This window comes from Marmota flaviventris, chromosome 12 (genome assembly GCF_047511675.1).
Source record: "Marmota flaviventris isolate mMarFla1 chromosome 12, mMarFla1.hap1, whole genome shotgun sequence".
NCBI lineage: Eukaryota > Metazoa > Chordata > Mammalia > Rodentia > Sciuridae > Marmota > Marmota flaviventris.
In genome coordinates, this window is record NC_092509.1 from 79,003,667 (window position 1) to 79,029,121 (window position 25,455).

At 49.7% G+C, this 25,455-nt stretch overlaps 1 protein-coding gene across 5 annotated transcripts in view; it reads right to left on the reverse strand.

Annotated features, from left to right (window-relative positions):
- Positions 1-357: 357 nt before the first annotated feature.
- The window catches only part of Lgr6 (leucine rich repeat containing G protein-coupled receptor 6), a 120,405-nt gene continuing 95,307 nt past the window's right edge, over positions 358-25,455 (reverse strand). For all 5 annotated transcript variants that reach the window (XM_071600179.1, XM_027945650.2, XM_071600182.1 and 2 more), the window contains 12 exons: positions 23,355-23,423; positions 20,778-20,849; positions 20,478-20,549; positions 19,378-19,446; positions 18,118-18,189; positions 16,888-16,953; positions 15,658-15,729; positions 15,207-15,278; positions 13,474-13,599; positions 12,305-12,465; positions 8,331-8,411; positions 358-6,067 (listed from right to left, as the gene is read on the reverse strand). In XM_071600179.1, coding sequence (XP_071456280.1) covers positions 4,812-6,067; positions 8,331-8,411; positions 12,305-12,465; positions 13,474-13,599; positions 15,207-15,278; positions 15,658-15,729; positions 16,888-16,953; positions 18,118-18,189; positions 19,378-19,446; positions 20,478-20,549; positions 20,778-20,849; positions 23,355-23,423 — 2,188 coding nt within the window. In that variant the 3' untranslated portion in view covers positions 358-4,811. The remainder of the gene's footprint in view (positions 6,068-8,330; positions 8,412-12,304; positions 12,466-13,473; positions 13,600-15,206; positions 15,279-15,657; positions 15,730-16,887; positions 16,954-18,117; positions 18,190-19,377; positions 19,447-20,477; positions 20,550-20,777; positions 20,850-23,354; positions 23,424-25,455) is intronic.

Below are 25,455 nucleotides of genomic sequence, written 5' to 3' on the forward strand. Positions count from 1 at the left end.
TTAACCCAAGGAGAAGAAAGTGAGCTGATTTTGGGGGATTCACAGGATCAGGAAACCCTAGTTCTAGGCCTGAGTCTGAATAAGAGCCCAACCTGCTCACTGCTTTCTTAAGACCACGCTGTCTGTCTGACCCAGTGTCAAGTACATAAAGAGCACTTCAAAATGAGTGAGCGGATTTGATTCTGAGGCCTCCAAACTTCAATCCTGAGCCTCCCTGTCATCCCCAGATGCCCCAGGTTCAGAAGATGGGTTAGGAAGAGCCTTGACCCTTTGATCACTCCGTCCTCAAAGCAGCCCCCAAGGCCACACCCATGACTCCACCAGGGGCAGCAGAAAGGAGCTGAGGGACACAAATGGTACTTCACTGGTGCTTTATTATACAGAAGAATCAAATATTTACATCCTGACAATTTTCACATGGCTGGAGATGGCACAGGACTAGAACCCGGAAGGGCACATAGGAGTGGTGGATGATGGGTGAGAGAACTTGCCAAACCAGAGCAGAGGTAATTAGAGAGGACAGTTCCAGAAAGGATCAGGGTTCTAGCTACCTCCCACAATCCTCTCTTACTCAGCCCTGCTAATTGTCAGCTCTTCTTTCTTCCCCTCCTTCACCTTTTTCCCCCCTTGGGTGAGGAATGAACACTCTATAACTGAACTACCTCCCTGATCCTTTTCATTTTGAGACAGGTTCTTGCTAGGTTGCTAAGGCTGGCCCAGAACTTGCAATCCTGCTGCCTTAGCCTCCTAGGTAGCTGAGATCACAGGTGTGGCACCACCTCACTGTGCTCCCTGCTCCCTCCCTCTTTTTTGTATACCAGGGATTGAACTTGGGGTACTCAACCACTGAGCCTCATCCCTAGCCCTATTTTGTATTTTATTCAGAGACAGGGTCTCACTGAGTTACTTAGCCCCTTGTTTCCTGAGGCTGGCTTTGAACTTGTAATCTTCCTGCCTCAGCCTCCTGAGACGCTGGATTACAGGTGTGTGCCACCACACCTGATTCCTCCTTTACTCTTTAAACCTTATTCTTCCTGGCAAAGGGAAGCAAGGAGGTTGGGAAGGAGAAGACCCAGCTGTTAACTCTGCTGATCCATAGTCTTCCAATTTTAGCTCTGGATTTTTTTGGATTTTTCCTTTTGGTGTGTACCTAAGTGCTTAGCAAACTATGAGCCACTGTGAGAGGCTCTCCTCCACAAGTCAGTCTGCCAAGGCATAGCACACAGAGCCCAGGTAAGCATACACTGAGCCAGCAGCTCCCAACATTTACACCACTCTAGTTCCTTTCTTTGGGCCGATTCTTTCCCATAGGCACCATTTTGAAAGAGTTTGCAATCAAACAAAATACACTTACGTGCATCAAAAAATTTGGTTTTTGATTTTTGTGATGAATCAATTGATCTTCATAAACTTCTACTGACCACAAAGGAGATAGCTAAAGTAAATGAACATACTGACTTGCTAGGAATTCAGTAAAAAAAACAACAACAACAACAACAACAACAACAAAAAAAAACAGAGAAAGCACTATACAATCTTCTCCTGTGCAAATGCACAACATTGACTAGACTTTTTGAATAGTGAAAATAGTTCACGGTGCCAGGAATCGTGGCACATGCCTATAATCCCAGCAACACAAGAGGGTGAGGGAGAAGATCACAAGTTCCAGGCCAGCCTGGGCAATTTAGTGAGACACTGTCTCAAAATAAAAAGTAAAAAGGGCTGGGGTTGTAGCTCAGTGGTACAGGGCAAAAGGGTCCAATCTCCATCATGGAAAAAAAGAAAGGAAGGAAGTATTTTAGCTTTTTCACCTGTGACTAAAAGATCTGACCAAAACAATTTTAGGAGGAAAAGTTTACTTGGGGGCTCACGGTTTCAGAGGTCTCAATCCATAGACAGTAGGCTCCATTCTTCAGGCATCAAGGTGAGACAGGACATCATGGCAGAAGAGTGTGGCAGAGGAAAGCAGCCCACATGATGATCAGAAAGCAGAGAGAGAGAGAGAGAGAGAGAGAGAGAGAGAGAGAGAGAGAGAGAGAGACTGACTCCACTCTCCAGATACAAAATATATACCCCATAGTACACCACCAATGAACCACTTCCTTCATCCACACTCCACCTGCCTCTAGTTACCACTCAGTTAATCCCATCAGGGACTAATTCACTGATTAGATTAGGGCTATTTCTTCTCCTAACTTTCCTGCATTGTCTCACATGTTGAGATTTGGGGGGACAACTCACATCTACATCACAACAGGAAGGAATGTAAAGAAAAAAAGAGTTTATGGGAAACAGCTCCACCCCCTTCCCACACACCTCTCTTCTGTCCAGCCTTGGCTGATGCCCAGATCTTTAGAAGCAGACAGTAAAGTTGGACAGCAGTGCCACCCTAGCCCACAGGTCAAAGCACTGACCAAAAAGCACAGGCTCCCTTACCAAAGAAGCAGTCACATGTAGGGAACAGTCCCTAAAACTCCCAAACCTCTAACACACAGCCACTCAAGACTGGCTCCCTAACTCCAAGGGAAACAGTGATCCTATGGTGGAGAGGGGAACTAGGGTGACTTTCTAGAAGTGAAGGCTCCCAAAAATCATACCCTTGTTGTCTTCCCTGAAGTTCTCAGAGAACTCATTTCCCTTTTAAGAATTACCGATTCTCAGTACCCAAAGTAAAACAAACTCCTTCTATCAAGAAAACTCTTGATCATCCCTGGGCAATTAGGGACAGCACCATAGTTTAGTGAGTGACTACTCTGAAGTTGACCCCCTGGTAGGACCCTAAGGAATAATAAGGTCAGTTTATTCATTTGGAGCCTATAAGAATCCAGGAAACTCAACTAGTCAAATGATATTGTAAAATGTGTCAAGTTAAATATGGTCTTTGCCTCATCCCTCCAGCCCAGCCTAGACACCTTGTGAACCTATGTTGGAATTCCCACTAGGCACTGGGAGCAGCAGGGAGACAGGACAAGCGAAGCTGCAGAAACTTGAACTGTGAAACTCAAGAGCTTTCTCAGGGTTGTCTTAACTGTGGAGGTCCTGTGGGTAGGTCCTGGCTAGGGATCACAATAGAATTCAACAGAACAGAGTTTCATTCAGTCTCAGGATTCCAGACTCTGTCCTTTGAGTTTGACTGATGTTGGAGTGCCCTGGAAAAAATCTCACCCATTTCTGGGTCTTGGATTCTTTTTTATGTTTGCAAGAATTAGCTTTCATATTTGTAAGAATGCACCAGGTTCTCACCCTCTCACCCTGAGATTGAATGTGTATGTGGGGTGAGAGGTACTCTATAGACCTTCAGATGCACTTGGGAAACCACAGATAAGAAAGTCATGAGGGGAAAGGCAGAAAGGTCAGGCCTATTTGGGGAACCCAAGACTCCCAGATAGCCACATGCTTCTAAAAGCATTGTAGGAACCTCCTCTCTGCTAGGTAATGGATCCTTATCCCACAGAAAGACAGAATAAGAAGGATAAGAAGGGAAGACCAGGCTTGTGACAGTTGGTGGCAGGGTGCATCTGATGGAGGACCATAGGAAGGCAACTCACAGCCAGAGAGAACCCAGACTGCTACACAGTTCCTTGTGTGTACCTTGCTAGGATCCAACAATCCTCCTTCTTGCTGGAGGCAGGAGTTTCACTGGTGCTTGGATGTAGGAGGGGGTGGGGAAGCACACACAGGATCCTTTTCCTCCGTCTTGCCTGAGGGGGCTGAAGCTGTAACCATGACAGCTGTTCCTCCCCCATCCTTCTCTAGGTAAGACAAGCAGCTTGGGAGGTAGAGTACAGAGAGTCTGTCCTGGATCATGGAATCACCAGTTGCCTCTGGAACTTCACCCCAGGTTCAGCTCCTAGGTTTGGGACTTTCAAAAAGTGATGACACTTGGTGTGGTGGCACACACTTGTAATCCCAGCAACTCGGGAGACTGAGGCAGGAAGGATCATAGATTCAAAATCAGTCTCAGCAATTTATTGAGGCCCTAAGCAACTTAGCAAGATCCTGTCTAAAAATAAAAAATAAATAGAACTAGGGATGTAGCTCAGTGGTTAGGTACCCCTGGGTTCAATCCCTAGTGCCAAAAAAAAAAAAAGTGATGTGATGTGATTTTGTGGTGTCACTGGGTAGTACTAGATGGTACAGACAGTACTAAATCCTGTGAGCTAGTAATAGGTATTCCATGAAAACCAATCAGTCAAAGAGAAACATATTGTCTAAGAATTGGAGAATGGGATTAAACAGAGTTCAATAGATTTTACTGCTGCAGAGGTTTTTAGAGCTTTTACTATATTAACATGTTCTCTAAGAAAGGGACATAATGTGTAATCTCTTCCAAAGCTCATTTTAGTAGGAAGTATTTTTTCATGGCAAATGTCAAGATTAATGGGACACAGAACACGTTTTATATCCTATCCATAAGTCAAAGGGGAGATGCCAAATGCCCTTGGTGGTCCCCTTTTCTGTTAGGTCTCCGTGTCCACTGTGCCGTGATCCTGGCCCTATCGGGTCCCCTCCTCCTTCCCTGTCTTTTATTTCACTCCTTATCCTTAAGCAAATTTCCAGGTCTCTGGTCCACAGCTTTGGACCCACAGGGAAGAGGCAGCATGAAGGTGAAGATGAGGAGGGCCAAGGGAATACTGGGCCAAGAAGCCTTCACTGGTGATGGTCACAGAGAGAGGAGACCAACAGAACCAGGCCCTGCTGTGGATCACACTGGTGAGTTTAGGTTGTATTTATTTTATAAGCAGCCATCATTGAGGGAGTGGGGAGAGAAGGAAGGGAAGAGATGGAAAGAGAAGAAGGGGGAAGGACATTTATAAGTGTGAAGCAAAGACTGAGCCGGAAGGCCTGAAGCCCCCACCCACCGATGAGCCCCCTCCTGAGGATGTGGCTCCCCTGGCCTTCAGCAGCAGTTCTCCATCCACAGAGGGTTGTGGATTCCCAAAGTGGGTTCCCTCTGGCTCTATAAAATGGCTTCCCTCCAGTCTGGGGCCCCCTGGCTGCTGACAGGAGATGAAGGTCACTGAGGGGAAGCCATAGGTCTCCAGCCCAGGGGGCCGTCCAGCCTCAGAAGCTTCCAGAATGAGATCCACATCAGAGAAGGCCACAAGAGCCTGGGTGGAATCGCAGGAGCTCTTCTCCAGCTCGTTGGCAGCAGCGTAGGCCAGGGGCCCAGGAGTTCCTGGGCCGGGCCAGAGCCGCCTAAGGTCATCCCTGAAGTGGGGGTTGAAGAGCAGGTAGAGCAGGGGGTTGAGGCAGGCAGGCAGCGGCAGCACCACGAGCAGGACAGACTTGACGGCCTCGGGGGTGACAGGGAAGAGGCCCATCATGGAGGCGAAGCTGAGGAAGGCCACGGGACAGTAGAGGAGCCCATCCGCGAAGATGAGCCAGGCCACATGCCTCACCATGGCACAGTCCCACACGGCCTCAAAGTCGCCCCGCGGCAGGTCACAGTAGAGTTTGATGTAGGCACCGGCCACCACCAGGAAGCAGAAGGAGTTCATCATGACCAGGGCCACCGCGAAGCCCAGGGCGGCCGGCTGGCCCTCGGGCGGGGCGTAGGGCAGGCAGAGCGGGGAGGCCCCGTACTCTCCCACCGAGGCCAGCGGCAGGGCGGCCGCCAGCCCTGCCAGCGACAGGCAGCCCAGGGCCCCGGCTCGGACACTGCCCAGCGAGGGCGCCTTCCCGTAGGCCCGCACGCACGACACGGAGACGCTGCACTGCACGGCGGCCAGGGTGAGCAGCAGCACCGACGCCTCGGACCCCAGGACGGCCAGGAAGCCCGTGGCCCGGCAGCCCAGCCCCGACTCCCAGCGGGCTCCGTACTCGGCGAACTGGCCAAAGGTCAAGGCGTCCACGGAGGCCAGAAGGCCACAGGAAATGCCCGTCAAGGTGTTGGCGCCGGCAATCGCACCTACCACAAACTTGACCGGGGACAGGGGGATGGGCCCGCCGGCAAACACGGTCAGCAGCACCAGCCCGTTACAGAGCACGGAGAGCAGCACGATGGCCCACACAGCCAGGCGGATGCCCCAGCTCTCAAAGAGGTGCTCGCAGGGCTTGAAGGGGCCTGTAGGAGAGAGGGATGGACGTCACCCCTGGCCGAGGCTGCCACGACAGAAACCCTGGTCTGAGGGAGGCTGACTTGGCCTCTGCCCTCCAAGAGCTGCAAACGGAGTGGACACTAACCCTCCTCCTGATACCCACAGTGCAATCCCGATTACTACACTCAAGAAGCGTTAAGTACATCTTTCCAAAGGAGCAACATTTGGAAGGATGGAAGAGACAGACGGGCATTCTGGAATGGAGAGGGTACCAGAACTGGGGATACCACTGCGGTAGTAGAGACACAGTCCTTTGAGGGGCTACCCAGTCAGTAACACTTTTGCTGAGGTTCTGCTCAGTGACCCACTAAGGATTCCATTGTGGATGAGCCCTGACTGGCTTTCCCTTGCTCTCTGAGAACGGTATAGGCATATTTCATATTCATCTGTCAATCAGCATGTGGGAGGGAAAACAAATAATCAAAACATAGACGACTTCTGGGGTTTTCCCACTCGACTTTGCACTAGATGGGTGAGATCCTGGTGTTTCCCATCACTCTTCTCAGAGTCTGTTCTTAAATCACTTTATGACTTTGGACATATTATTTCTTCATTTCCTTTGGCTTCAGACTCTTGTTTCTCAATGTATTGCTGGGTGGTTTGGGAATTTGAGAGGCTTTTGCGGGAGCTATTTTTAAAACATTTTTTTTTTCTAATTATGAAATAATATATGGTAATTGTAGAAATTTTGAAAATATAACATGGAAAAATTAAAACTGCTCATGACCTCACTTCTTAGAGAAAAGTCATTATTTTGGCATGTTTCCTTACAGAATTTCTTTTAAAATATACATATACGTGCGGATTTTTTTTTAACTAAGTTGGGATTTGACTGAATAGAGATTTTTATTCTTTAAGTTAAATTTTGTGATGCTTGCACACTTTTTCCATATCCTTATATTTCGCAAAACCATATCTCAATGGCTGTGTCATAAATACTCCACCATATAATGTACCATAATTTATTTGACCATTTTTATGAGCTATTTTAAAAGCAAGTTTAAGTTAAACCTTATTTTTGGAAATTTCCTCTTTTACCTCATCCCTGTTGGTTACTGGTTTTCAGAGGTGACATTTCTGTGGCAGTTTGAATTAAAAAAAAAAAGCACATGGATTTCCAAGTGAAAAAAAACAAAAAAACACCTGCTTCCTCTAGGTTGGGTCAGTGCTCTGGCTCTGAGCTGGCGCTAGGGAGCGTGCTATTATCAGTAAGTGCTGAGAGCTGGTGTTAGGCAAGGTCAGGCCAGCGCTCCAGGGTTTGGAAAGGGGAAAGGAGAGGTTAAGGGATATGAACTAAAAATTGAAGCCTGGAGAATGGAGGTGGGATGAAAGAGGAAAAGCCAGCTGTTCATCACTTTTTGTTCATTCTGAATAAAAGTTCCTGGCCTGAGCAGCAGACTGCTGCTGCCTTCTAGCATTGTTGGTTAACATTTTATACACAGGAAAGGGACTTTTTCACTCTCAACATCTTAGGCTAAATTGCACTGAGGAGAAAGAATTTTCTTTCTTTCTTTGGGGCTGTGGCTCAGTGGTAGAGTGCTTGCCTTGCACATGTGAGGCACTGGGTTTGATCCTCAGGACCTTTACATAAAAATAAATGAATAAAATGAATGAATGAATAAATAAATAAATAAAGGTATTTTTTAAAAGAGATAATACATTTTTTTAAAAAAATGGCTTTGGGTTGGATGACTCCAGACAAGGCTTCCTCTGCGGTAAAGTTAGACAGTACTGGTGCAGGAATTATCCAGAGACACTGGAGATTTTGCACTGTGGAGGATTTTAGTCAAGAGACTGTAATCTTGCTGGGACGGAGCAGTGAGGGCTGGAGAAGGTGACTTAGTCCCACGTGACTCTAGTATTCTGTGAGGTGGTTTTTAGATTGAGAGAGTGCTCAGAAGCAGCCCCATGTCCCCCGAGCAGGGGTTCAAGGCATTCTTTCTTGCTTCTGTCCTCCATGAGAGCATAACCTCTAAATGACTGGTTTGCAGAGGTTGCTTGACTGCCTGTCACCCCTCCACCCTCATTCTGATATTCCCCATGTAATAGTAGCCATCAAGGGTCAGAACTCCCTCCTTCCTCAGGAATAATGAGAAGAGGCTTTCCTTCCCCTAAGATGGGAGTCAGGCAAAGACCATGCCTGACACTTAGCTACAGATGGGCCACCTGAACCGGCCTCTCTCTAGGTGGGTGGGTGCCCCTTCTCCATTCCCAGGCCACCGATCTCACCTGGAATAGGGCTACACTGGACACTGTGGTGTGGCTTTGAGTCCTCCATCTCCATTTGGAGCTCATCCAGGTCCAGGTCATCTGAGAGAGGAGATGAAAATGTGGCTCAGGCCTGGACCTTGGTGTCACCTTGCCACCTTTCTCCTAACCCCTACCCCTTTAAGTAGATGTGTCACTGATTAACTGTTCAGTCCTGGTCAGCCAGCAGCTCTGAACATCTGCTTCTACCCTTGGGTGTAAATATTTGATCAGCTCCTTATTATTCACATATGGATCATGTCCATTGCGGGTTTTGAACACCAAATGTTATGATTAGTCCTGGTCTTTCTGTTCTCAGCCCTCCCCTGTCCTCTCCCATCAGCTGTAGTTCACGAGTACTTAGAATTTGGGCCATAGCTGCCCTAATAATGGGAGCTACGGATCATACTGTTCTCCACTCTGGTCAGGCGGTCATTGTAATTCCATGTCCAGTTGCAAACAATAAACATGAAGGGGGACCTCTGTGAGCTGCAGTGTGTTCAGAGATGAGCCAGGGATAGTGGGGGAGCAGAAGTCATTTGTGTGAGAAATAAAGTAGCTGGGGGATGGTTGGCTTGGAGAAGGCAAGAATAAGTGGGGATATAATGGCTGTCCGAGAGCTGAAAGCCTGTTGATATAAAGAGGTTACACTTCTACATGCTGTTCTGTCCCAGAGGGTAGAACCAACATCAGTCGATGGATTATATAGAAGGAGGCAAATTATGGTTCAAATGAAGATGTTCTAGCTCTTCAGCATGTGCACAGTGGACGCATGTGTTCTGAATATGATGCCAACTACATTTAAGAACTGGAAGGGCAGAGGAATTCAGGAATGAATAAAAGATGGTCCTGCTCACGAGGGACTTATGGAGACAAATGAGGAAACAAACTGTCATGCTACAAGGCCTGTGTCAACTGATGGATTTACTTTGCAACAAGGGTTAACATTCCTTGAGCTGTTCCTCTCTCTGTGAGTCCTCATTCTCATAGCTTCCTTAACCTTCACAATAGTGCATGAGGCAGGTGTCAGATAAGGAAACTGAGGCTCATTGAAGTTAAGTGGCTTCCTCTGGGTCTCCCAGCTAGTGATGACAGACCAGAATACAAATCCAGATTTGTCTGACTACAGAGCCCAGATGTTCAACAATCATGAGATGGATTGTTTGGGGGGGATTGGGGAGTGGGAAGGTGGGGGGAGGTTTACAGATGCATAAGCTAGACATTATTTATCACTGGAGCTATTGAACTAGAAAGTTCCCAACGTGAGAGGATGCACTTCTACCCTGAGTCAGAGTTTGGACTAGATAATCATTAATGTCCTTCCAATTCTAAGCCGCAGCTCTACAATTCTAGGTTAGTAGGATAAAACAGGGATGGAAAGGTAAATCCATCATTGGAGAAATTCTGTAGCATCTTTGAATGAAATGAGATTTTTCTTTTTTCTTATTTACTATTGCAGTTTGGGGGGTGTTTTTGGATCTTGGGTGGGTTTTTTGTTTTGTTTGCAGTGGTGGGGATCAAATGCAGGTCCTTGAGCCACACCCCCAGCCCTATTGCAATATTTCTTAACCAGGACCTGTGAACTCCAGGGGATCAGAGACACCTCAGAGTCTCAAAATTCTATAAGAACTTTGAAATGACTCTCTGAAATAGCTTCTAACTATAAAGACACAACTTTCTTTTATAAGGACAACCCATCAATGAAAGACATTTTAAAGAATAAAACTTAAGTTTCTGAAGTCACACTGGGAAAAGTACCTGAGGATCCAAGTGGCAAGAAAGAGCTGCTTGTCTTTTAAAGGCACCTGTACATTCATCAGGTTTAAAAGACAGTCCTTACGGACTCTTCATCATAAGGAAATGGATAGGTGACTCTGTTGCACTTGTGCCCATCTTTGGCTCGCGGTCTAGTTCCTGTGTGGGTTCTTCTTCCCCACTTAAAGAGTAAACACCTTCAGTTGGTAGTTTTCCCAGGAGGCTGGAAGACTGTGGCCTTGGCCTGGACAGCATCAGGGTGGGTAGGCTGAGGTGTGCCCACAGAGTCCTGGCATTTCCTTCCTTCCCTACCTTTCATTCCCTGCCTGCCCCTCCAGAATGGGGCTTAGCAATTCTTTGAAATCAAAATGCATGAATGAAACACAAGGGGTGAAATCAATGGACTCTGTCTGAGGCTGGGAAAGTCACGGCCAAGGTGTTAAGTAACCACTCTTCAAACAAGGAGGAAATCGAATCTGGCTGGAGCAGGGCTCCTGGCTTTCCTTCTCGAGGCTCGTTTGCTCCCACAGGAAGTGGGGGGCCCTGCCCTAGCTCCCATTACAGGCGGCAGGCAGCCCACGAGCTCGACGCCCTGTGGTTCTCCAAGACTTAAGCCCCGGTGGAAAGTTTCACCTTGAGGAAGGAAAGTTTCCATTCCTCCTTCCAGCCCCCTGAGGGAGTGTGTAGCAGACATCCGGGAATGTCCCCTGGGGACAGCTGTCTGCTGGCTCAGCCAGCTGCTGGGACCTGTGAACCTCCTTGTCAGGTCCTTGTGCCCCATCTGGGAGGGGCTTTGGTGCGCTGGGAGTGAGGGTCTCAGAGACCCCCAGACTGCCCACTCAAGGTTCAGCCTCCACGGCTATATCCTGAGCTACACTACTAAACTGTCCCCATGCCAGAAGGGGATCCAAGTTCTCAGCAGCAGCAGTGGTAAACCCACTTCACCTTATATGGACTCTTTCAAGCCTCCCAACAGTCTATGAGAAATGTATTATATTTCTCCTTCATTTTTATTTTATTGGTGCTGGGGAGCCCAGGGGTCTTTTACCATTGAGCTACATTCCCAGCCCTTTTTATTTTTGTATTTTGGGACAGGGTCTCAGTCAATTGCTGAAGGGGCCGCTAAATTGCTGAGACTGCCTTCAAACTTGAGATTCTCCTGCCTCAGCCTCCAAGTCGCTGGGATTACGGGTGTATGACACTGGTTCCAGCTATCTTTCTCATTTAAAGACAAGAAAATGGAGTGTCAGTAAGATTAAACAACTTATCTAAGGCAACCCGACTGGTGAAAGCTATAGTTGGGTTTAGACCTAATTCTGTTTACCCCATTATGAGATGTTTTTCTTACATACTTCAATTTAATTTTTCAGTTCAACTTCTCCATTGAGAGAGTACAGAGAGGAACTCAAGATGGAAAAAGGAATGCAAGAAGCAGGACCTTGTTTCTCCTAGTTCATCTTGTGTTCAGTAACATGGCGGGGTGTGGGGGAGCATTGCTCTCTGCCCTTCAACCAAGACACCTCTTAGTACACAGTTCCTCAGAACCCCTGGCTGTCCACCCTAATCTTTCCCTTTCACCCCAACTCTTCCAGAAATCAATCTGGCCCAAGACAGATCTCAGTGAAACCCTCTTGTGTATAGTGACCATTGAAGTCTCGCTTTCAGACTCACAAGAGATGGGAGGTGCAGGATACCCTTGGAGAACAATAATTTCTACAAAGATCCTTTTGGTTGTAGGACATATTGTATCCGGATTTTTTTTTTTTTTTCTGGAAGCAGGTTTAATTCAATTGATTTAATTCAATCCTACTTGGTTTAGGTCTGTTTTCTCCTAGAATGCCCTGAGGCTGAAGGGCCCATGTGTCAGAGAAGGCAACCACAAAGAAATATGTGAGCCCCAAGGATAGGATACTAACAAAGACAGCACCTGTGAGGTACTTTGTGAATCGCAAAGGAGGAACCTGTTGAGATGTTATTGTTGCCATTGTTACCATCATTACTTCTCCCCTAAGTACCTTTGGGGTGTTGCATTAGAGAGTCAGGCGCAAACAGTGGGAGAGTTCCTCCCAGGTCACAAGCAGCCACCCCCAGTCCTCCCTCGGCTGCCCCTCTTAGATTCCCTTCCAGGCCCCCCAAGCCTCCTCCCTAACTTCCTCTCTACAGCTCCCCACCCGCCAGTCTAGGCATCCCCCGTCACTCACAATGGTTCTCTGCTTGTCCAGCAAGGAGGCTCTGGGTCCTCCTTGGAGGCTCCTCCTCCTCCAGGTGGAAGTCCTCGGCCTGCCACTGCCCAGAGGGTTTGAAGAAGCTGGCACAGACCCCATAGGCACAGCACTGGTAGGCATAGGGCACCTCCAGAATCCTGAGGATGGGAGAGGGGCTGCCTCATTATGTTTGGAGTCTAAGACATTAGCCCTGAGTTAAGAGATTCCCCAGCCCAAGAACTGGGGACTAAGTACCTGCCCTTCAACCACAAAGTGTCCTGCTCACTATGCCAGCAGCCTTGAGGACTTGATTTGTTAAGAATCTTGCACCCTGACTCTGAGGGGCTCTGGGCACATGCCAGTCTTTTCCTCATTCATCCTCAGAACTGAGATGGGGAGAGAAATGTCTGCCCTTTATTGAAGGAGGACTCTTAGCAGACTCAGAGTAGGAAGCAACTTCCCCAAGGTCACACAGCACTTACAGTGCTCTGCTCCCCAGCCTAGGCTGCGGCTCTTCTTTCATATTGCAGGAAGCAGGGATTCTCCTAGGGATGCTCCACCCTTGGCCTCTGTGAGACCCACACCCTCACCTTCCCCTATGGGCACATTAGAGCTGGATAGCGTGTCCTTGGAGGGTGAGGGCAAATGTCTTGGGCACTTCATTAGTTTATAGTAGACAAGGCTCGGGCCACACAGGCTGCACTGCTGCTGCCGCTGCACAGAGGAGGCCTGGATGTCATTAACACCAGGGACGGGCTGTGCAGTTTGTTTTCCACTCATCATGCCCTGGGCTCTGCCCTGATTCCAGGGACCCAGATGCTGCCAAAGTGAGGACGGACAGCCTGGCTATGTGGAACCAGGCACAGAGTGAGGAGGTCCAGGGGCCTTCAACCCCGTTTACTACCACCCTCATACATTCCAGTGTTCTCTAGGAGTGGTACTTGGGGTGGGGAAAATTCTAGAAAGAGATGAAGAGGAAGAGGAGGCATGTATGAGACCAGACTCCCAGGAGGCCCAGGGAGCCTTCCCATGCAGTCTCAGACACACTCCAAGCCACTAGGCTCTTCTTGGGGTGAGGTCCCATGGCTTTCTCCCTGTCCCTCCCTGGCCTCCAGCAGACCCCGGGCAAACATACCCAGATGTGGGGGGAAAAGCCAGGCCCTCACCTCAGTCTTGGGAAACTGTCCTTGGAGAAGGCCTGAGACAGAGCCAGGTTCCCTTTGAGCTTCAGATGCATCAGGCCCCCAAGCCCAGCCAGAGGCAGTGTGGTCAGCTGGTTGTCTGTCAGATCCCTAGGACAGTGGATGGCAGGGTTATTGGCAGTCAGTGGGATTGCTGAGGGGGCAGGGCTGTGCGGAGGGTGTGGCCAGTGTGCCTGGGATGGAAGCAAGAGGAGAGGAGCAAAGGACAGAAGATGAGCACAGAGAGAAGACGGCATTACACGCCGGGGAGGAGTGTGGTCAAGAGTTGCCAGAGGCACCATCCACAACGTATTCATTCATTCGGTCATTCAACAAACACCAAGTGCCAGCTATGTACCACTTAATGCCAAGCTGTCCCAATTTAGAGGTAACAGAGCCCCTCAGACACAGCTCCTGTATCCAGGTCTGATTCCCATCCAGGAATCCCTGCCCGTCCCCCTAGGGGACCTGTCTGCGGTTGGCTTCCTCCTCCTTTCTTTCCTCTGCTATTCTGATGCTACAGAGGCCAGAGTTGGGGATAGGACAGAGCTGGGCATCTGGCTACCGTAGGGATTGGGTCATCCATCCCGCCCTTTGGTGCCTTCTGGAGCCAGAGCTGAGGACATACATGGTCCTCCACTGGAGATGCATTAGAGGAAGCCGAGGCTCCAAAGCAAACACCACCACCACAGACGGTGCGTGGTGGAAATAGCCCTGGACTGGAAGGCAGGAAACCTGGCACTGTCACCAACTCCTTGGGTAACCAAAGGGAGTCACAAATCTGCCTGAGTTCCAATGTCCTCATCTTTCAAAGGATAAAAATATCTGCCCTACCTATCTGGCAGGAGTACAGCAAACAGGAGAGGGAAGACGGAGGTGAGAGTTTTGCAGGGTCACAGCCCAGAGCCCAGAGAGCCGCAGCCTGGGGAGAGACTGCAGCCTAGAAGTCCTGGGCTCTGTCCTCGGCTCTGAGCCTCTCCCCCTGAACCTTGGAGATGTCACCTGTGTCATGAGGATCTGGGGCTCTGCAGCCGGGGCTGGAGCTAGCCCCAAAGAGTCTCTGTGTTATTAGAAAAGGACCCCCTGGGGCCGGCCTGCCTTTGGGACACTCGACTTGGAAAACAGGGAGGTAGGAGATCAGTAGGATTCCTGGTGCAGCCAATAACCTCTACCACAGCGTGTGGCAGCCCCTGAAATAAAGGCCACGTGGCCAAACCTACAAGCTCCCTATTTACATTCTATATAAATTAGCGACCTCTGGTCCCCGGCTGTTCTGCAGAATGGCAGCCTTTCGAGTAATGTCAAGCAGAACTCCTGAACTCTCTGAGACCCTGGTTCCACCAACAGCCACCACCCTCTTGTGTTGAAGAGTTCCAGGCCCATACACCCCCTTTATTGGTGCATGTAGAGCATCGAAAGGCTGGGGGTGGAGTGGGGGATGGGATAGGGGGACAGGGGGAGGACTGAGGCTGCCAATGTTGCAGAACATTAGCAGATGATGTTCTGGAGCTTGCAAGAGGTGGATTCTGTTTATCAGGCCCCACAATGTGTCAAACGGACTGTCAGAATGATTGATTAGGCTGGAGCCCATCTCCCTGGCATGTGTGGTCAAACTTTAATGCATGTCCCTAATCAGGGGTGGTTCTCCTACCCCCACTGGACATCCCACAGTTCCAATTGGTCCCTAGCATCCTAGAGGAGAGTGAGTGGGCACTTACAGCTTGACCAGGGAGCGCAGCGTTGAGAAGGCTTCTGGGTGGATGGATCTGATGGCATTCCAGCTTAGGTCCCTGTGGTCAAAGAGTGTGATAGGAGAGGATGGTGGCATGTGGAGTTCTTATTGTTCCCACCTGGGCTCTTCCTCCCATCTGACCTCCCTCCAGTTGCAGTGACCTTAGCCTTTGGGGGAAGATACCTGCTGCTGTCCAGTTCCCAGCCTGGTTGTGGCATCAGAAACAGGGACATAGCAGCTTGGCTCTAGAGCCACATGGCCCCCGAGTACCATCTGTAGGGAGAGGTATTTCTCGTCCTCTGTGTGTGCTGGGGGTAGGGGCGGTGGAACAGGAAGTCTGTGCATGTCACATATGTGGACACTGGTCACATGTGCTATGGGTATGAGCCTGGCATTGCCTCCTCCAGGGCCCACCCCTGGGTACTGCAGGTACTCACAAGGCTTGTAAGGAGCTCAGCTGGCTGAAGGTGTCAGCTCCGATTTCCCAGATGCGGTTGTGTTGGAGGCCGCTAGGGCAGCAAGAGAGGTTGGATGAGCCTCTGGGCTCAGACTCTGGCTCTGATCCACGCCCCCTGAGCACTGGGAAGAAGAAAGAAGAGCCCCCCACTTCTCCTGGCACAGGAAGAAAGGGCCCAGCCCGCGGATGTCACCAGAATTAAAGGGAGCACAAGGGGATCCGGTTGCCTTGGGTAAGTGGGTCAGGAGACAAAGCCACAAAACCATCCCTGTGGCCCAAAAGGGAGTCAGCTTCCAATGTTCCCACCGGGCCTGGCTCTCGGCCCAGCTGAACTGCCCCTCACTCCCCCACTGCCATGGGTCCTCCAGATCCCAGCCCAGGGGCAGAGTACCGCCCAGTCCTTGGACAGCCCAACAGACTGGCCTGAGCCAGGAAGCAGAGCTCACTAAACTGGTGAGATGGATCCTGGGCCTCAGACAATGTCAAAGAGCCACAGACAAACAGGACAGACCCTTACACATTTTCTAGCCCGGGCCCTACAAAGGAGTGCCCTGCAAAATATAGATACACAGAGGCCTAGGATGCCATAGTTTAGTTTGAGAAAACAGGAGCTGGGTGAATAGGGCTTAGAGAATTTTTTAAAGTGATGTTTTTCCTTGTGAAACTTGAATGGGGGGGGGGTGTTGGAGAGTGTGTGTGTGTGTGTTTATGGGCATGTGGAAATGAGTGTGCACACTCCAAAATGCAGGGTGCTTCCAGCTCCTCTGAACCTTTCCCACATCCATCCCACCAGGCCCTAATGTGGCCTTGTTCCTTATCACTACTGAGTTTTTCTTTCTAGCTTCTTCTTCTTCTTCTTTTTTTTATTTTCCCCAGTGTTGGGGATTGAACCCAGGCATCACACATGCTAGGCAAGCATTTCATTACTGAGCCAAAGCCCCGGCCCTCATCCTCTGCTGCATTTCTGTGTTGCTGTTGACTCATAAGGAGCCACCTTGAGACTCCTTTAGGGTTCCAGCTCCTGGGTCTGTCATCTGCTGTGAGTCCTAGGGGCCATATCCAGTCCTCTTCCAGGCTCTCAGCCCTAATGCTTTTGTTCAACAAACTCAGAGAAGGGAGAAAATTCTGAGCCTGATTCGCCCCTTGCTGATCCTCCCCTCAGACCTGCCAAGTCTGGCTTGCCTTTGTCTCCCTCAGCCCCCAAACTCACATTTCCTCCAACTTCTCACACCTGCGCAGACTGGGCAGCTCCTCAATTTGATTGTGAGACAGCTCCCTGGGGAAGAGAGAAAGGCCAGGGCTGGGGCAAAGCAGTGGCTATGTGAGGGCAGGAGAAGAGAAGGAGCTCTGGCCAGGGCTGTGCTTTCTTGTCAAGTAGTCGAAGGTCATAGGGACCCTATAGGAACACTGTAGCTGAGGATACCAGCCTCCTCAGTTAGACCTCTCTTCATGCCCCCTTGCTGAGCCCCGGTCCTCACTGGGCTTATAAATACCTTATTGGTATTTTTCTCAGTAGGGCAGCCGTATCCACCAGAAGGACCCTGGAGGCGTCCTGGGGAAGTGGAGCAGGAGGGGAGAGGGCTGTGGAGGGAGGACCTGAGGAGAGAGGCTGAGTGGGAAGCAGGACACGGAGACAGCCAAAGGGAACCTAGGCACCACTGAGCAAACCTGTCTGTGCCAACTGACGCCCATGGCGCCTAAAGCCACTGTTTATGGTGTCGGTAGGGAAGATCAGAGTTGGGGCCCTAAGGGAACAGCTGGCTTAGTGCCTTCACCTACCGGATGAGGAACATGAGGCCCAGAACCTTAGAACAGAATCTGTCCAGGGATACACCACTGGACAGAGGCGAGACTGGCTCCGGAACTCACATCCCAGGACACCTGTGTGTCAGCATACACTTCCTGAGCTTTGGGCCTATGGACCCTGGTAAGGAGTCTCAGATTTAAGTTGGAGTCAAGAGAGAGAGAGAAAAACAAAACAAAACAAAACAAAAAAAACCTTTGACTTACTTTATAGGTCACTTAGGTATCTTCACAGTTCCAAAAGGAATGAACTTTCTTGTATAAATTAGAGTAACAATGCCTTTTATTGAGCACCTACGGTATGCTAGGTACTTAATACATATTTTTCAATGCTTACAAATGTACTCTTTATACAGATAAAAGATTGCAGTTCAGAGAAATTAAAGGGTGACTCCAATTAATGCAGCTAATGAGGGGCCGAGCTGGGCCTCAAAGAACCCAGGTCTGACTCCAAAAACCATCGTCTTTATACTGAACAACAGGACAACCCAGGCCCTCTGGGGCAGGTTCTCAGAAGGAACCTAAGCTGCCCTCCTCTCCAGAAAGATGTGACCCAGTGGGACAGAAAGAAGCAGGGGAGGACTTTGCTGGGACATGGGGGAAGGCCAAGACCGTGGAATGCTTGTGAGCCACTCACAGGACTCGGAGCCTGGGCAGTTGCTGGCACATTTCCGGTGGGAGCAGCCGGATGCCTGCGCGGGTCAGGGTCCTGCAGGGAGAACAGAGACAGAGCTGGCACCAGGCCCAGGGCCCTGCCATTCCCAGCCATGGTTCTCCAGCTCTGGACCTGATATTGTCGTGGGAGGACAGAGCTGACAAAAGAAAGAAGTGGTGGGAGAGACAGGGCGGGGGCGGGGCTCCAGGGACAGACAGGAGCAGGCCGTGGCATCTGAGTGCCAAACTCCTCTAGGCCTGGAGGAACTAGGGGTGGGAAGTGGAGAGAGGGAGAGAGACCCAGCCCAAGGGCTCTGCTTGACAGGCAGTCCCTGCAGGCTCAGCCCCACCCACCCATCCCATCTGATCCTCTTCCTGGTCATCATAATGGTCTCCAGCAACTAAGCCTGTAGGATAGGGACTAAATCTTAGGTGCTCTAGAGGCTTAAGAATGGCCATGACAGGGAATAGAGAGAAAAAAAGTTCTAGTTGAACCCTGGGAATGAAGCATAGAGTTTCCTCCCTGTGCCTTGTGGGAGGGAGAAGAGATGAGAAAGAGGGAAGGACCCAGGGGCCAGGGTGGAGAGGGTAGTGGAGACAGATTGGAGAATGGGCTTGGCTTGGGCACAGGGTGTCCCAGTAAAGATCCAAGGCCAAGGTCATCCTTGGGGAACTATTATTTCCCTCGTGAAAAAATTCCCACATGCCAGCGAATCTAGGGGGAAGACAATAGAGACACAGAGAAGCATTCCAGTCCCCAAATGTCATGAATAAGCTGTGTGATGTGGGGCGGGGAGTTCACTTTCTAACAATCACCCTGGGTGTTTGCCTGATTGTTTCATTCATTCATTTAAATGGTTCGGAGGGCCTACTATGCACTGACACCCCTTCCCCACACCACAGAATGTAATCATGGGTGATCTGAGAAAGTCTTTGTTAGAATCAAGCCTCAGAAAGACACAGGAGGTGGGTTTTCACAACTCTGCTCTGGGTCCGGAGTCCTCTGCACCCAGGGCCTGGGGTTAGAACCTCTGAAGTCAGGGAATACCAGCCGCCTCAGCCCCATCCTGCCACCCCTGCCTGGCCTGGAGGCAGTGCACATAGAGATGGCCATAGACCCTGGACAGCACCAGGAGCAGAGCAGGCCAGGGACCCTGGCCCCCAGGGTCGGGAGGCAGGCAAGAACTCCTGGGAGTGAAGCTGGGGAGGCAGAGCAGGAGGAGGCAAGAGAGGATCCACTCACAGGACCTCCAGGCTGCTGGTGCCTTTGAGGTCCGGGAACTCCTGGATGTCCGTGGCGCCATTCAGGGACCTGGAAACAGAGACGATAAGTGCTAAGGGGTGAGTCAGGGCGCCTCAGCTTTGGGGAATCTCAACCCTCAGTCTTCTCCCCATTCAGAGACTCTACCTTTTGGGAAAATGTCATCTTTCCCCGAGCCTCCCTCAGATCAGCCTCTCTGGCCCTGACAGTGGCTGAACCATACTTAGCAGGGATCTAACTGGCCATTTTCTTGCCCCTCGCTATTTTTTTGGTGGTGCTGAGGATTGAAGCCACACATACTTGACAAGTGCTCTACCACTAAGGCTACATCCCCAGCTCTTTATTATTATTGTTGTTGTTACTATTATTAGACAGGATCTTACTAAGTTGCCCAGGCTGACCTGGAACTTGCGGTTCTCCTGCCTCAGCCTCCTGAGTCGCTGGGATTACAGGTGTGAACCCAGCCAGTCATTTTTCTAAAATTGGCTCAGCCCACCTCAGCCCAGATTGAGCTGATCAATTTCAGCATTTAAGCCTCACCTTACAACAAAGCAACAGCAAAAATCCACAGGCGGTTGCCTCCATTTAAAAGGCAACCTCTTGAGTACTTCTGGAAAAGTCTTTGGCTCTTGGAGTTTGTTTCTTATAGAGCCTGAGAAAGGGTCTCCCCTGTCCTGCCATCTGCTGTGGCTTTATTTGAATCTGTTGGTTCTTAGGCTGCTTTAGACTGATGGGTCTCCCTCTCCACTTTTTCCTGCACACAAGACCCTGAGGAGGCAGCAATGGGCCCAGGATCAGAAGTTAAGGGTTGGGGGCTCATGCCCAGTCAGTACCTGTGAGCCCCACATTCCTTCTATAAAATGGAAAGAAGCCATGGGTCATGGAAGAGAAGGGAGACCATTAAGTCCAGCTAGATCTGGAAATAGGGCGAATGACCTGGAGGCCTACAGCCCTGAGGAGCACGTCTCCCAGTAGGACTGTGCCTTGCAGGTGAGAGATCTGCAGGCCAAAGGCAGGAGAGAGCAAGAAGGAGTGAGGGTGGGAGAGGCCCTGGCTGCGGCAGCCTTCGGGTGCCAACTTACAGCGTGTGCAGTTTAGGCAGGTACTGGAATGCTGACCTTCCCACAAACTGGATTGGGTTATCATAAAAGTGTCTGGAAGAAAAAGACCCAAGCACCTAATTCAGTTTCTACCCCTTTCAGCTGGGACCAAGGGTGACCTCTGCTACCTTCTCCTCCCAGGAAAGAGACAAAGAAGAAGGCAAGCCCTCCCCTAGTCCTGCTCCCCTGCTGCTTTCTAAGAATGGCCCTCGCCCTCCCCAGCCTCTGTCCTCCCCCTGCACCAACACTCTCAGCGCCTAGAGACAGAGAGGCAGTACTCACATTGTCTGCAGCAGAGGGTTGCCCATGAAGGCCTTTTCAGGGATAGCCTTGATGTTATTGTTGTGGAACCCCCTGGAAGACAGCACCCGGGAGCAGTGAGGACTTGGGGAAAAGTATGGAGAGGGAGAAAATGGGACTCCCTAGGGCTTCCTGACGATTATGCAGACTCGGAGACCAAAGAGACATCAGCCCGGAGGCCCCAGGTTCAAATCCTGCCTGTAAATTTTCTTGGTTCAACAGCACATCCATCCTTTCCCCCGATGGTGGGAGGAGAGTGAGGAGTGGAGTCCCAAGCCGCAGGCCTCTGGAAGCCCATGAGAACATGCCAAGGCCAAGACGCTGAGTACTGTCCCAAAGGGGAGAGCCTCTCCCGGATCACTTATGTCAGGAGCTCTGGTGAGTCCCCACAGAGGGAGCCAAGGGAGTGTGGAAGGAAAACAGGGATGTAGAAAGCCAGGGCGGGGGATGTCTCTTGAATGGAGGCTGACTTGGCCTCAGTGCCCTAAAGTGAGGAAATATAGAAGCATCTGTAGCAGCAGGAGGGACAAGGAACAGAGTCAGGGGCTGAATGACCAGGCACGGCATCATGGGGTGGTGAGGAATGAGGCACCCAGCTGAGGGTCTGGGGTTCGGAAGCCAGGAACTATGGGTTTGGTTAGTTGGGAAGAACATTTTCCAAGAAGTAACATGTTACACCGAAAACCGCACAGCCATGCTGAGCAGGCCCTTTTAGTCATCCTCTCGTTCACCTGAGCCTCTCCCCTCCTGCTCTCCTACCGTGGCTTTCACCTTGGCGCTCTTACTCAAAAGTTTACCTTGGACACCTCAGGCCAATGTCACCCACCAAGTCCTATTTGTTACTTCATTCATTCCTTCTATTCACTCATTTTTTATATATGCATATATATGTACACATACATACATAGACACTTTATACATTATACATAAATATATATATTTTAATACCTCCTTTGTGTTTTGTGCTGGACCAAGCTTTGAAGGATCAAGAAGTTTATAGTTTATAAGCAGTGTCCCTGTTTCTCAAGTAGCCTTCACCCAGTGGATGATAGGTGGGTAGGCAGAGATGAGTAAGTGATCATACATGGAGAGAGAGAGAGATGATATAGATAGATGAGAGATAGACATGGATGGATAGAAGGAAATAGGTGATGAATGTTTGAATGGATGATGGATAGATAAAGATTGGTAGAGATAGATACAGATAGATAGACAAGAGATAGATATAGATGGATGGATGGATAGATATAGATAAATAGATATGTATGGATAGATACAAAGATGGATAGAGATGGATGGATAGACACATATACACTCACACCCCGAGTACATGTATTTTCTTGCTCCTGCTAACTTAGTGTCTGCTCTCTCTTCCCTAATGTTCGGGGACTTCCCTATGCCTTGGCATATCCTGTTTCTTTCATGCCCCCTTGTTTGATCAAACATCATCCTTCTTTCATGTCTTAGGAAAAAAGGGAAACGATCAGCCCTCCTTTGGAAATAATTCCTTCATTGGCAATAGAGGACTTCCAATAGTGCCTCAGATGCTTTCCTCTGGCTGGTTCAGCCATTGTTTACCTGCTGCATACACTTGGCATTCACATCTTTAAATTTCTGGAAGAAATGAGGAAGGTGGCATGGGCTGGACCTATTGGCCTTAGGTGGCTGTTTGAAATATGAAGATGCTGTTCTGCCTGAAGGTCTAGGGCTCATTTCAGGCCCTTAATCTGACTCCGGCCCAGCTGTGCACTAGACCTATCAGGTCCTGAGAGCCCCCCTTCCAGCAAGGCAGGCTTCCCTCTGGTGGTCATCCCTTTGCCAGCTTGGCTGCCTGCACTGTTCTGCTGTCTGAAATGAGGCAGCAACTTCTCCTCTGGAACCCCACTCATCCTTTAAGACCAATCTCAGGATGCCCCAGTTCACGTGACCTTTCTGTCTCCCGTGGTCATTTTAGTGAACTCTGCACGATTTAGGGTTAGAGTCATGCTGCTTTGCCTGGTTCTGCTTTCCACGTGTTCCTTTGTGTTGTGGAAGGCTGAAGGGTCCCTGAGGAAGGCCCATGTCTACCTTGCTCTTTGTTTACCACTAAGTGCAGCTCTGGGCACGGTGGGCACTCAGTAAATGCTCAGATAGAATAATGAAGTGTGACTGTGGGAACCAGAGGGAATTTCTCAGTCCTCTTTGAGACAAGGTGATGAGTAGCAACCCTGTAAATGGGCCCCCCGGTGCCTCTCCTCGTTCGTCTCTGGACACATCCCAACCAAGGCAGGGACAGTGCCAGGCCCAGGCTACATAGGAGGTGGCTCATGCCATGTGTCTTCCCAGGCTGGAAGGACCCAGGGCTACTTAGGCTGAGGACACACCCTCTGGAGATGCTCAAAGCCAAGCTAAGGAGGCCTGTGACCGCTTAGAGCTATGCTGGGAATCAGCAGGACCAGTGGCCACAGATTTAACAAGGACCAGGGGAGGTGAGGAGGCGAGGGTGTGAGCAAGGCCCCGGCTGGCTGCAACCCCTGCCCTTGGAAGGAGACACCCGCTGAAACCAGCAGAGGAGCTTACAGTTCCTGTAGTCTGCCCAAGGTCCGGATGGCCACGGGGAACTCCTGCAGCTCGTTATAATTCAGGTCTCTGGAACGGAAAGCAGAGCCATCATTAGCACAGAGGCTTAACAGGGCATGTCAGGGTCCCAGAGAAATGGAAACTTGGCTCTGGGGTTGACCAGAGAGATGGGTTTTCCAATCTGTTGGATAAAGCTGCCAATGTCTGGAAACATATTTTTGGAATGTTTGCACTCCGTTCTTACTCCACGAATCCTCAGGCTTGGAGCCTTCCTGGCAACAGAACTGTTTGGAGTCGGGGACACACTTCAGGGGTGTGGATACCTGGAACCACCTTCTCAGAATAGTCTCCATAAGCTGCGGAAAGTATTTCAAGACTTTGGAGATATGAGGGGAGGTGGCAGGAGAAATGGGGTGATGTGTGTGTGTGTGTGTGTGTGTGTGTGTGTGTGTGTTATTGGGGATTGAACCCAGTGGCGCTCCACCATTGAGGTGCACCGCAAACCTTTTACTTTTATTTATTTATTCATTCATTCATTTTGAAATGGGGGGAAGGGACTTGCTAAGTTTGCCAAGGCAGGTCTTGAACTTGTGATCCTCCTTAGCTTCCAGAGTAGCTGGGATTTAAAGGTGTGCCCAGCTAATGGGGTGATCTTCAACACATTGCTCCTTTCTTGATTCCAGAAAGTTTCTCAGGTGACTACTTTGGCCGTAGAATCTGCTGTTGTCTTCTACCAAAATGGACAGTATTTTTAAATCTTTGCATAATAACAGCTATTCTTTATTTTCTCTAACTCTTTTTCATTTTTTTCTACAATGAATACATATCACATGCATAATCAGAAAACAATGAAGGTAGTTCTTAAAAGGGGTGGCAACCCAAGTTGGCAAGGATGTGAGGAAACAAGCTTTCTCAAACTATAAGTGGGAATTTAAATGTGTGCAATTTTTCTTTTAGAAACAATTTACCAACATGTTTTTCAAATTAAAAGATGATCCATACTCAGGATGTCAGTCTAGGAATTTGTCCCACAGAAAAATCTATAGCCCTGTATAAAGAAGCTCATGAAAGCATTCTTTAGGCAACAGGAGCCAAATATTGACCCTAACGTGATCCTGGCTTCGTTCCTTTCACTCTTTCAAGGGGCCTCTGTGTTGATGCCCTGCAGGGTGATGGACAGGGCAGAAAGGCAGGAGAGATGGGAGAGGCACAGGGAAAATTTTATTTTTATCAGAAAAGATTTAGAACCGCTCATGACAAACAGAAGCAGCCCCCACAGGCAGGGGCTTTGCTCAGCCCCGTGTGGAAATGTGCCTGATTTGGGATCTTGATGGCTCTGAAATCCTGACTTGCACAGTTCCAGGCTTGGCAATGGTATATATGTGGAGGGTCAGTTCGAGTGTCCCTCTGGAGCCTCTCAGGGGGACCTGAGCCCATCTTCTCAGACTTTTAAAGCTGCCCCTTTCCTGACAACGTTAATGGCTGACTGGTGCCAGGGGAACCATGTGGAGGTCCTTTAATTACAGAGTGACTTGGCAGGGTTTTGTGATAAATATCATGTTAACATAGAGATAATGGCAGGCTCCTCTGCATGACAGGGCCATTACACTTAATAGTCCACAGGTAGAGCCAGGAACCCAGCCCAAGGGCCAGAGGAGCAGTGACAAGCGTCTGGCAGCCAGAGAGCTAGATAATTGTCCCCCTCCATACACACACTAATTACCCGATTACCCTCAGACTGCCCTGGTGATCCTGGGTAATTACAGCATAAAACCCCTTCTACTCTGCTCTGCTCCCTCCTTTAGCAAGCCAGACACCCTCGCCTCCCATGTGTCAAATGTAGATTAGCTTCCAGAGACGCTCCCACAGGCTGTGCAAAGGCAAGGCTGGGGTCCAGCTGAGGTCAGGTCATGTGCAAAGCACTTAGACTGAAACCGGAGGTACTGGGGTTGGAAGCAGGAGGTACTATTCAAACTCTGGGGTTCCTGGAATTCTACCAGGGGCTGCAGAAGATGCCTGGACCATCAGATCAGGAGAACTGAGGACGGAGGCAGCAAAGATGAAGGAGATGGGCACTTTTTACTCTTAAATTACATAAATG